This window comes from Miscanthus floridulus, chromosome 6 (genome assembly GCF_019320115.1).
Source record: "Miscanthus floridulus cultivar M001 chromosome 6, ASM1932011v1, whole genome shotgun sequence".
Lineage (NCBI taxonomy): Eukaryota > Viridiplantae > Streptophyta > Magnoliopsida > Poales > Poaceae > Miscanthus > Miscanthus floridulus.
Window position 1 is genome coordinate 23,513,159 of NC_089585.1, and position 12,762 is coordinate 23,525,920.

At 49.5% G+C, this 12,762-nt stretch overlaps 2 protein-coding genes and 1 pseudogene across 2 annotated transcripts; all 3 read right to left on the reverse strand.

Annotated features, from left to right (window-relative positions):
• Window positions 1-1,344: 1,344 nt before the first annotated feature.
• On the reverse strand, window positions 1,345-2,604 carry LOC136457859 (putative E3 ubiquitin-protein ligase SINA-like 9). The gene is made up of 2 exons (XM_066457863.1): window positions 2,292-2,604; window positions 1,345-2,213 (listed from the first exon to the last, which is right to left on the reverse strand). The coding sequence occupies exons 1-2, from the start codon at window positions 2,547-2,549 to the stop codon at window positions 1,488-1,490; spliced, it is 984 nt and encodes a 327-aa protein (XP_066313960.1). The 5' UTR covers window positions 2,550-2,604; the 3' UTR covers window positions 1,345-1,487.
• A 1,889-nt stretch (window positions 2,605-4,493) lies between these two features.
• On the reverse strand, window positions 4,494-5,997 carry LOC136457860 (E3 ubiquitin-protein ligase SINA-like 3). Its single transcript, XM_066457864.1, has 2 exons — window positions 5,660-5,997; window positions 4,494-5,334 (listed from the first exon to the last, which is right to left on the reverse strand). The coding sequence occupies exons 1-2, from the start codon at window positions 5,933-5,935 to the stop codon at window positions 4,600-4,602; spliced, it is 1,011 nt and encodes a 336-aa protein (XP_066313961.1). The 5' UTR covers window positions 5,936-5,997; the 3' UTR covers window positions 4,494-4,599.
• A 5,640-nt stretch (window positions 5,998-11,637) lies between these two features.
• Window positions 11,638-12,386, reverse strand: LOC136460356 (NDR1/HIN1-like protein 1; annotated as a pseudogene).
• Window positions 12,387-12,762: the final 376 nt, after the last annotated feature.

The window sequence follows — 12,762 nt, forward strand, 5'->3', positions numbered from 1 at the left end:
CCCGACGGGGGCTGCCAGCTGCTCCTCGAGTTCGCACCGGGGGGCTCGCTCACGGACGTGGCCACCAATTTGGACACCGAAGACGCCGTGCACTGCTTGCGAAGTCGTCCGCCGTGAAGTAGGGCGCTAGGGAGCTCCGGCCGCCGCGAGCTCCGCCCCGGCCGCCGTGGGCGCGTGCGGCGAGCTCCGCCCCAGCCAGCAGCTGCGGGCGAACGCGGGCGAGCTCGGCCCCAGCCAGCCGCTGCGGGCGTGGGATGCGGGCGAGCTTCGCCCCGGCCGTCGCGGGCGCGTGCGGGCGAGCTCGGCCCCGACCTGCCGCCACGGGCGCGGGCGCGGGCGAGCTCTGCCCCGGCCGTCGCGGGCAGCGCGCGGGCGAGCTCCGCCCCGGCTAGTCGCTGTGGGCGCGGGCGTGCGTGGGGCAAGCTCCGCCCCGGCCAGCCGCCGTGGGCGCGGGCGCGGGCGAGCTCCGCCCTGGCCGTCGTGGGCGCGCCCGGGCGAGCTCGGCCCCGGCCAGCTGCCGTGGGCACGGGCGCGGGCGAGCTCCGCCCTGGCCGCACACACGAGAAGAGAGAGAGTTTGAGAAAGAGAGAGTTGGAGAGAGAGAGGACAGGGATGAGAGAGGGATTATGGACGTTTTGACTGACCGGACCCATTGTCAGTACTCCCAAACGGTGAAAACGAAGAGAACACCAACGAAATGGCTTGGAGGGCAAAGAAGTTCGGAACGATGGCACTTCATGTACGGTTAATTTTTTGAATAACTTATATGTAATTACAGACTTTTTTAATGACATATATGTAAAAGGCTCGAAGGCTCCTCCTTTGGCGGGGCCGCGGCGGCATCGCCGCCACGGAGGAGATGAGACGAGGACGGTTTGACGTGAGATGACACAGGAGCAAGAGAAACCAAAACAAAAGCTTGTTAATGGTCAGTGTGGCCCCTCCAAGAAGAGGTTATTCGCAGCGCGTTTGGCGGATGAGCAAAATGTGTCACACAAGTTTTTTCCCCTCAAATCAGAAATGCGCCAGACGTTTTTGTTAGGATTTGGGACACTTTTTGTTTAGCAAGTGTGTTGTACAAGGTAAGAAATATTATTCTTTACATTTTTGGGTGTCTTTCTAAGCCATGATGAAATTGGTGTTCTTGCCCTTGAACCGGATCAATCTTGTGAAAACAAAGATCATAATAAAGGCTTATTATCAGAAAGAGCTATCCTATTCGGCTATTTCCTACTACGCAGGCATGCCGTGGCAGCCGATCATGCTGCATTGCTGCTATCGCGGAAGAAATCACAACTGATCGCATCAAGAATTACTGAACTTGCACAGTTGCATTTATGCAGCATCCTAAGATCGAGTTTTCAGAAAAGAGTTGGTCTCGCTCAACTATAAACACAGACTATGCTAGCGCATGATATCGATGATCAAAATGCTCAAGAGTGACGGCTTAGTTGATCCCTGTCACCTCCATTGCCGGAGAGCTTGATTCAACCGCGCGTGACCGTCAGTCCTGGACCTTGGACACTGAGGTGCAGCTGACTGGACGCGCCGCGGAGCATGTTGCGCGGCACAGGCAGGAACGTGCCCTCCTCGTCCGCGGCCAGCGCGCCGGCAGCCGCGGCGCTGGGCGCCTCCATGTCCACCAGCACGCTCTCCACCTTCCCCGACGCGGGGGCCTTGAACCCGGTCGCCCACATCTTCAGAGTGAACTGCGGCCCGGCCGCCGCCGCGCCAGGCGCCCTCACGCACGCCACCGTCACCGGGACGGCGCGCGCGGCGCGGTTGCCCACGGCGAGGACGAACACGCGCTCGCCGCCGTCCTCCTCCGCGACGAGCAGGCGGCGCGGCTCGGTGTCCGGCACGCGGATGCGGAGCGCCTCGCCGTACTGGAGCTTGTCCACGGGCCAGCAGTGCGGCGCGGCGGCGAGGTGGGCGAGGAGCATCGGCGGCGAGCCCAGGAACGCGCAGCCCGGCTCCCCGCAGGCGCAGGGCGCGTACGCGCACGCGCTCCCGTGGTCGCCCGCCAGGTAGTAGGCGACGGAGGCCCGGCAGCCGTACGCCTCGTGCGGGCACGGTACCAGGACCATGGAGACGAAGGCGTCCATGGCGGGGCAAGGCGCGTAGACGCCGCCGCCGCCGCCGTCGCACGAGTGGCACTGGTTGGTGGGGAGCTGGCCGTGGCAGCTGCCACACGCCATGTGGCCGACGCCGCACTAGAAAAAAAAGGTCTTTTTTTAAGAAGAATGCGTGAACAAGCTCCATTGATTTGCTGGGTAGAAGAGCGAGCAGACATGGAAGATAGGAGGCTTCAACGGGAGGGTGCAGAGCGGGCAGTGGAGCATGTCCCTGTCGATCTCGATCCTCGCAGCAGCGGCGACGCCGCTCGCGGCATCCCCTCCCAAGACCAACAGTGCGCATCGACCGATTGCTGCCTCCTCCCCGGCCGCCTCTAGCTTCACCTGGTTCCTTGGTGATGACTCCACCCTCGCCTTCTTGGCGCTGCTCCGGTCGCCGGTCTCCATCGGCGTCGGCGACGGCTCTCCGCTCATGATCCCACCCACGACCTCTGATTCTCAGAGCCGCAACCGCAAAACAGGTCGAGGATGCAGCGTGAACTGAACAAAGGATAAAATGACAAGACCAGGCGACCTTCTGCGCTTTATCCCCTTTGCTAATGTCAGGACAAGGAGACGAAGAGATGGAAAGGACTGTGGATTTCAAAGTCAGAATAATATTTTTCTCGCTCGTCAAACCAACCAACTAACAGTAATAATTTATGATTGTTTCACTCAAAACGAGCATGCTGCTAGAGACGCGTGGCTTGATCACGCCACTTTTCGCATTGAGTGTTCCCGTGGCATAGTTGAAATTTTTGGAGGGCATCAAGTTCAGGGGCACCAGGCAACTAGTACTGCAGAAATGCTCCATGTACAGCGGGGCTTCAGTGCTTCACATTCCAGTTCCACCGTGCAATGGCAGCCAAAAGTTGAAAACAAGCAGGTGGGCGATCGCCTCTATTTTGAAGGCACAAATTTGCAAGGTGAACGCATCCATATGCCTGTTTTTTTTTAATGTTTGTCTCTTTATATAGTGAGAGCCTGAGTGAGAGGCACGGACACATCCATATTTCATGGACAGGAAAAACTACTAGAAGTCAAGCAGAGAGCAGATCAACCGTAAGCAAATGGGCATAAAAAAAGCGGAGGTAACTAGAATTTCACACAGACCTTTTGTAGGACGGTAATTTCAAACCAAAGAGACAGTAAGAAATGATAACATCTTCAGACAAGTTCAGCCCTCAATTCTACGTTGCAAAGCTATCTTCAGGAGAGAATTTGCTCAAGTTATTCTTCAAACAAAGCATAGTATAGCACCACTGTTTACTCAATGGCTAAAAGGTTATGCGTAATCATTCAGATTTTTTACATTTCTTTCTTTGTTACGTGAGACACTCTGTAAGCATACTTTGTATTTTTACAAAAATCAATAAAAGCACAGGGGGCACCCCCTCCTGTTCCTAAAAAAACCGAAGAGACGTGGCTACAGAAGAACTCTGAACTCGGCACGAGATAACAGGCCACGGGCCTACGGCCTACAATACATCTCAAAGGCAAGGCATCACTGACGCACTGACGCTGCCCAGGCGTACATCTCATGATCAAAAGCCAAGGGAACACGAATCCGAGCGAGAAAAGGTGTGAAGATCCTAGAGCCATTGCAATGCAGTAATTTCATATAAAAAACATATGAATCGAAAAAATTTACCACGTTCAAAGACTTGCACTGCCAAGACTAGTACTGCCTCTGTACTAAAAAATGTAATTTTTATTGTTCCAAGAGTTAAACAGATTAAACTTTAACTAAAATTATATAAAAAATATAATAATACTTATAAAATAAAATAAATATCATTAGATTAGTTATAGAATATATTTTCATAATAAATTTAGTTGAATGACATAAATACTAATACTATTTGCTATAAACTTGATTAAAGTTAAATTAGTTTGAGCAACACGTTTCTCGTAATTACGTTCTCTCGGAGATGGGTGATCCCAATTTATTACTGCCGGTCTCCAGCGCCCCTGTCCTTGCACATATGATCCCAATTTATTACACAAGATTACAAGATGTAGGCTTTAAGGAGATTCTAATTGTCTGATATTGCCATTACCCTTTTGATCATAGTTCACTTTAATGTCAAAGTACAAACTCTGAAGGCCCGTCAAGAACGCACGAACCAATTTCACAGGAGCACAAATCTTGGAGGAATTATAGGTTGCATAAATAAGTAGAGCTACTTGCATTGAAGTACTACCAAACTGCAATTAGACACCAGGTAAAATGCAGAGAACTAGTAGTACTGCCTGTTCGCTGTTTGCTTGATTCTAAACGATCGTAAATTTCTAAGCTAGGAATAGTGTTTTTCTCTCACACCAAACCAACAGTCAACGATAAATAATCCACGATCGTTTACTGACCTCCTGAAATAAGCCATAACCACCACATTCAGCTACTACTAAGACTCCAATATTGAAGTAGGAGTAGAGTATTACTGCTAACCAAGCTAACTAATTAGTGCCTAGTTTCCGATCCTCATTACTGCAGCATCCTCCTGGGCAGGCTCGACGGCGGAGTGGCGGACGGGGACCTCGACCTGATAGTGGACGCGCCGACTTTGTCGATGCGGGCCATGAGGGCAGGCGGCTCGCCGGACTCGCCGTACAGCAGCGGCGGCAGCGGCAGGAACATGATCTTGTCGGTCGCCGGGAAGCCGCCGGCCAGGTCGCTGCTGGCCACCACGGACGTGAGCAGCAGGGCGTTGCCCGCGACCTCCGCCCAGAGGTTACAGGTGTAGTGGGGTGCCCCCGCGGCCGCGTCGCCGCACGCCCTCACGCACACCAGCGACACGGCCGTGGCCGCGCCGAAGGCGCACGGGGACACCAGGAACACGGACCCGTCCGCCTTGCCCACCAGGACCAGCTTCTCCTCGGGGCCCGGGACGGCGAGCTTGCACGGCTTCGCGTAGTCGACCTCGGTGACGGGCCAGGCGTGGTGGCTGAAGAAGTGCTCGGCCAGCCTCGCCGGCGAGGTGAAGTGCCCGCAGCCAGGGGCCGGGCAGAAGCAGGGCGCGAACCGGCAGGAGCGGTGGTGGTCCGACGACTCGTGGTAGACGACCCAGCTCGTGCAGCCGTACGCCTCGTAGGCGCACGCCACCTTGGCGTCGCGCACGATCCCGTCCAGCTTGGCACAGGGGACGTAGGTGCCGGCGCCGGCGCAGGCCTGGACGTGGCTGCCGCGACAGCCGCGGCACACGACGTGGCCGGCCTCGCACTACAACCCAAAACAAAGGCAAGAGTTTCAAGAATCAAATTAATCGCATGATATCAACATTTCTCTGCATAGAATTCTTTCCGTCCAAAAAGGATTCAAGATTTCATCATAGCACAAAACACCCGATCCAAAGAAAGTTTTTTTCTTCTGAATGCCAAAGGAAAGTTCTTGATTTCCTCCTAGAAAACCGTCTTCCCCTCTTCCCTCTTTCCATGCTCTTCAATATTTTCTAGCAGAACACCCTCCCCGTCTGAAAAAAGACCCAGGCAGAATTTCCCCCGCTAAATCTTTGTCTCAATACCGTTTATCAGTAGGAGTAACTGACCTCGAAGGTAGGGGGTTTGAGGGGCAGGACGCAGGTATGGCAGTGGAAATGCGACACGGCCATCCGGATGTTGATCTGCGGCTCCTCCATGGCTTGCACCACCGCCACCAGAGCTCCCTCTCCCTGCCCACCTTGGCCTGCCTCTTCTCCTCCCTGCGCGCGCTGCTCCTGCTTCACCTCGCCGTTGGTTATGGCCAGCGCCCTGGACCTCTTGGCGCCGTTGGCGTGCTCGCCGTCCTGCTCAGCGACCCTCTTCTGCTGCTGCTGGGAAGACATGGCGTAGGGGAGCAAATGTGCTCTTTTTTTTTCGGTGATGTGGGGTGGGGTTGCCGGGTTGGGTTGGGTTGGCCGGTTGGGTAGCCTTGTAGGAGTAGATAGACCTGTACAAATAGAAGCAAAGCGTCTGAACGATACATGACCATAAATACGAACCATACATGGCCATCAATACATTCTCTTAATTATTACGATAATATTTTAAAGTAGCACGCTGTTTCTCTGAACCATACATTGTTTTTTCTGAACCTTTTATTTTGCAGGAGCAATCAGATATGATGTTCTTGCTGAGTTTCAGGCTGCGTTTAGTTCAGCGAAATTTAGAAATTTGGCTACTGTAGCATTTTCGTTTTTATTTGGTAATTAGTGTTCAATCATGGACTAATTAGGCTCAAAACGTTCGTCTCGCGATTTCCAACCAAACTGTGCAATTTTTTTTCGTCTACATTTAATGCTCCATGCACGTATCGTAAGATTCGATATGATGATTATTGTAGCATTTTTTGGAAAACTTTTTAGAAACTAAATATAGCCTCACTAGTTGGACATTTGGTGCGATCTAAATGTCTTTTTGCAAATTTGTATGAATGCCTTTTGCCTCCTCAAATATAGATTGTTTTGGCCCTGTTCACTTTGTCTTATAATCTATATTTTTTGGCTTGTCTTTTCAGATGGAATAGTATTTTTCTCTAACAACAAATTAGCCTGGGATAATGTTTCAGCTTGTTTTTTTCAGCGAAGTGAACGAGGACTCTGTTCTACAACATTACTTTAGCAGTATTTTTCAGCAAATGAATATTGTTTTTCTCTCACAAGAAATAAACATAAGCATCAGCATAAGCCAAATTTAAGTGAAACAAGCTAGAGAACAACAGAACACCTTGTGCATCTATGAACTTGCAACAATCAGCATTACTTTTGATTTAATTCCAAGACACTTTACAACACAATGGCAATCTATACAATTTGCATGATTTTGCTGCTTTGGATACAATCACAGTTTGCTAGCTCTTGCACAAATTGCATTTTACACACAAGATCTGAAGTTAGAGCATTAGAGATTGGAGAAGCACGAGAGACACTAGCTGTGTCTGGAGTGCTGAGCTCGAGCTCTTCACGGGCGGTAGACGTGCAGGAGGTGGGCAACGTGGAAACGCTGCAGGTCGGCAGCGTCTAGGACGACGATAGCGTGACCCTCGGCATGGGGGCAGTGATGGTGTGGCCCTCGGTGAGGGGACGAAGAGGGCGCGACTCTCGAGTAGGAGACAAAAAAGTTTTTTGGTGTGTAGATGTTAGGCACACACTATCCTCACCGTTCAACACCACATCGAGATGTGTGCAATCATAATCAGTAGAGTGGTGTCGGGTATCGGTATTAGGGGTACCCAAAGTAGGGATTTGAGGACCACGGACGACGACTCGCCTAGATAATCAAAGACGTATTTCAGCCTCGACAAACCCTGAAAGGACGGTCTCCATCTCGACCAACCCCGAAGGGACAGTTTCTGTCTCGCCCGACCCTAAGGCGACGGTCTCCATCTCGCCCGACCCCTCGGGCACGAGCCCTGTCTCGCCCGACCCTGAGGGCACGGGCTCCGCCTCGCCCGACCCCTGTGGCATGGTGTCGGGTACCATAAAACGGGGTACCCCCAAACATTTACCGAGTGAATCACTTAAGCCCTATCAAAGTCAAAGCCGAAAGGTAAACCATCGGTTAAACCCCGGCCTCGTCCGAGCCCACCAGCTCTCCGCCTCGCTCCCGGCCTCACGCGGGAGGTCTCGACGGCCCACCAAACCTCCGCCTCGCGCGAGGCCTTACACAGGGGGCCTCAACGGGGAACCAATGTTCCGTCTCGCCCGAGGCCCCGCGCGTAAAGCCTCGGACGAGATGTCGATTCTCCGTCTCGCTCGAAGCCGGCTCGGCAATAATCCATCGCTTCTGCCTCGACCGGGCTCCCCGACAGCGTCACATCCCATTAATGCATCAACCGCTCCCGCAATCTCAGCCGGACGATGGCTCGACACCATGGAGTGGCCGACGGGACAAGGAGTCGAATAACGCCATACCGACTAGGACAGGGCGCGGCTGGGGTTAGACACCAAGTAAAATGCTCAGACTGTAGTACTAAACTCTAATCCATGCTCTTGACACTCTGATGAACCTCACCACTAACCACCACATCCAGCTAACTCTCCAATGGCCCGTTCGGTTCGCTGAAAAAACAAGTTAAAATACTATTCCGACTGATTTATTGTGAGAGAAAAATATTGTTCCAGCTAAAAAAATAAACTGAAAAATATAAATTATAACCCAAGCGAACAGAGCCCGACGTGGACGTCCATTAATTCCACCAGTTACATAGAACAATACAGCAGCAGCCAGCAGGTCTCCTTTGCTTCGTGGCAGGCTTTGACTTGCGCGCCTCCACTTGGACACGCTTCGGTCTAGCGATGAAAGCAGCTTGTGATGAAGGGATTGACGGCGAACTCAGTGGCACCGGAAGTGACGGCGGGGCAGCTGGTGGTAGAGCTGGCTGTGGCGAGTCTCCTTTGCTGGCGTCCTTGTCCGTGACCTCCGGATCCGAGGCGAGGTCAGTGGCAGCGGCGTCCCTTCGGGACGGGGGGCTAGGGTTAGTAGGGCGCTAGACGGTAGCTGCAAAAATGGTTAATGGAGATTGGAGAGGAGGAAGAATTTCACCGGTCATCTTCCTGGGAGCCGGAGAGCAACACCATGAGCAAAGCAGTGTGGAGCTAGGAGAGGGAGACACTGTCTAAGACCTTGTTTAGGGTGTGTTTAGATTCCAAAAAATTTTGCGCAGTATCCGTTACATCGAATCTTGCGGCACATGCATGAAGTACTAAACATAGACGAAAAAAAACTAATTCCACAGTTGGGTCAGAAATCGCGAGACGAAACTTTTGAACCTAATTAGTCCATAATTAGACACTAATTGTGAAATACAAACGAAAGTGCTACAGTAGCCAAATCCAATTTTTTTTGGATCTAAACAGGGCCTTAGTTGGCGAAATTTTTTGGAAAATGGTACGGTAGCACTTTCGTTGTTATTTGGCAATTAGTGTCCAATCATAGTCTAATTAGGCTTAAAAAATTCGTCTCGTGAATTTCGTCTAAACTGTATAATTAGTTTTATTTTTTATTTATATTTAATGCTTCATGCATGCGTTCAAAGATTCGATGCGACGGGGAATCTTGAAAAATTTTGCAAAATTTTGGGAACTAAACAGACACTAAAAGAGAAGGGAAATGGATTATGGAATCTAGAGGCGCTGCGCGTCGGCCGTCGGGGGGGGGGGGGGGGGGGTGTTGGTGTTTACGAGAGCGTCTCCGGCAGGAGGAGAAAACTCCAACAAAAATACTAGTTATTAGGGAAGATATAAAATGTGTTTTGGGATTTCGAAGGTCTTCTCTTCAACGGAGAGAAAATCCAATCCTTAATGAGAAAAATAGTGAATTGAGGGAGAAGATGTCTCCCCTTTATTTGAGGGGTGGGAGGCTATGATTTGAGGGGCTGAGAAAAAAAATTCTCATTGCAATTGGGTTTGGAAAACTACTGTAGCTACATGATCTCTAAAATAACATTCTTTTCTTATTAAGGGTTAGAAGAGGGGACTGCTCGAGATGCTCTAGGACGTTACGATAAGGTTTGAGGCTGAGAGTTCGGAGTGCGTTTTATGCCGCCGGGAGTTAGGCTTGGCTGTATGGTGGGCTGAGGAACATATATGGGCTGGCCTAGTTACTAGAGTGAAGCGGGTAAAAATTATCCATGGGTTCTCAGGTTCGAGTACTATAGGAACAGACTCAGACCCGCCAGATCCGATGGGTTAGAGTTTGGATAGTTGAATGTTGGATATCTTTGGTAGAATTTGGAGATTTTTTTTATTTTTAACATTTTTTGTAAACTAATTTTAAATCTAACACTATTTTTTTTTTCAAAACTAACACTTTTGGCCGCGCCTATTGTCATGGCGCGGCAAAACGCCTGTGCCGCACCATGCATGGTGGCGCAGCGGGAGGATGACATGGCGACAAACAGGGCTGTTGACGGGTGACGTGGCAGGGTCTGTCGCGCCACCGATCTTGGCGCGGCAGTGACGCGCCATAGCCCACGGCGCGATAGGACCAGATAAATAACACCCACGAGCCGCCCGCCCTCCCTCCTGCCTGCAGCGCCACCGCCGCCACGCCGCGCCTGCCGCGCCAAACACGCCGACGCGACACGGACGCCCTCACTGTAGTTTAACCCTCGCTAAGGTAAAATTTGGTGCATATTTCTTCATAATCAAAACCCTCATACCTTCACTGCCCCTTTATATTAATCGTTAGCCATTAGATTGTGAGATTTTTTTAAAATATACTTTAGCCGTTAATTTATCTTACATTGTATCATTATTTATATACTTTAATCGTTAATTTTCTTACAATGTATTATTAATTATAGCAAAAACAAATGTCTAATTAAAAGACACGTGAAATGTAAATCTATTTATGTGTTTTTTGTGCACTAGACATACATATATGCTTATTTTAAAAAACAAATGTCTATTTATGTCTATTTATGTCTAATATATATTGACAAATGTATTATTAATTATAGCAAAAACAAATGTCTATTTATGTCTATTTATGTCTAATATATACGTGAAATGTATTATTAATTATAGCAAAAACAAATGTCTATTTATGTCTATTTATGTCTAATATATACGTGAAATGTATTATTAATTATAGCAAAAACAAATGTCTATTTATGTCTAATATATATTGACAAATTTGATTGGTTGGGTTTTTATGATTTAAATTGTTATATGCTTGTTTTCTTACATGGAAATATTAATCCAAATGATCATTTTACTCAAGCATATATTGAAAAGCACTATAACCTCTAAAATCATGCACAACATCGTCGATATCGTACTGCTATGAGTCCATCATAGCATTGTGCGAAAAAAGTAGACAACTTGTATTTTTAGACATATTAGTATAGAGTATAGGACTAAGTATAACATACATGATAGTTCTCAATCAATTCATCTTATACTGGGCTACTCATCCCTAGGTTAAAATTATAATGAGCTGCTCTAGCAGATGCAGACAAGCTATTGTAATAATTTAATAAGAAACACTGGTGGACAACAGGTCCTTACATAGAAGTTGCTTATTTTCCTAGTGAAGTTGTTTATATGCCTGTTAATATTACTTTGAATATATACATATGCTTTCATATTATGTTCGTATTACATAATAAGTAGTTCAAATTTTGCAATGCTACATAATGTTAATTTGAATACTCTAACCCTTTGTTTATCATTTTTTAACATGATGACCCCTCCCACGCAGTACCCGTTGTATCCCCTTCTTGAGGTAGAATACGATGACCAGCATCGAGCACACATCTTGAGTGACACCGACACAGAGGTGGCCTTGCCTCCTTTGAGGCTCTGCACGCACACCAGGGCGCACTAGTGGGACGAGCGTTACGCGCCGTACATACGGCATGCCGGCTTCCTTCGAGCTTGTCCGTGTTGTCAACTATAGTCGTTCGCCCCTTGACCCTGCACTACTTACTGTAGCTGTAGACAGGTGCGAGTACCTTCTTTGTAGGGAGAATTATGTATTTGGCACTGAAACAAATCAGTCTTCCATATTTAGCACTAAAAATTTTGAACTTTCTTATTTAGCATCAAGTTGAAATTTCCTTCCCTAGATAGCACTGTCGTCCATTTGGGCTAGTAACGGCGTTAAGTGGCTGGTAAAATGACATGAATGCCCTTCTTTGCAGCGCGGGGCAGGTGATGAAGAGGTGGTAGCCGCCGGAGACCCAGCTGCTGACCTTCCACTTGACGTGGCCCTCCACCTTGACGTGGAACAGCACGTAGCCCACCACGATGTCCTGCTTCATGGCATCCACCACATACTACACCACGGGCACGGCATCGCCGACATCATGGGGGACCACACCGACACGTCCTTGTGGCCCTGGTAGATCGATGGCATCGACACCGGCTCGTCACGGTACGTCGTGAACGCGTCCAGCGTCTTGTAGTACATGCCCACACGGTCGTTTGGGTTCCACGACATGATCGTCACCTGCGTCGTCGTCGTGGTGCCGGCCGGCAACCTAGCAGGTACCGTGTGTTAGTTCATCCTCCAATTGTCACGAAATCGGCCAGGGTGGCCAAATGCATGCATCAGACTAGCTAGCTAACACACTGTGCGTACCTGGAGGTCGAGGGAGAGCGCTAGGTCGCTGAGGTCGATGGACCGGAGCTGCACGTCCTGGAGGTACAAGGACAGCTTGGAGGGGTGCAGCTCTAGGTAGATGATGAGCACGATGAAGCCGACCACGGTGAAGAGCATGAGGATGCAGGCGGCGATGGCGCCGCAGTAGCGGCGGAGGATCCAGTCATGGTGGTGCTTCTCCTTGCTCATGGCGAGACAAGACCGACGACCTGCTATCCTGTTGTGGTGCTAGACTGGGACTGGGAGCTCAGCTGGCTGGCTGCCTTGCTACTAGCGAGCTTAGGACTGTGCACGCATGTGGTCGGAGAGGAGACAAGCTGCGTGATAAGCAGAAAGGGCATTTTGGTCCTTCTCAAAGAAAAGTACCACGGTCAATACAGTTAACTAATGAAATTTTGCCCCAAATGGACGGTAGTGCTATTTAGAGAAGAAAATTTCAACTCGATGCTAGATAAGAAAGTTAAAAAATTTTAGTGCTACACATGAAAGACTGATTTGTTTTAGTGCCAAATAGATAATTCTCTCTTCTTTTTATGTAAACATTCTTATAACAAATTTGAGGCAA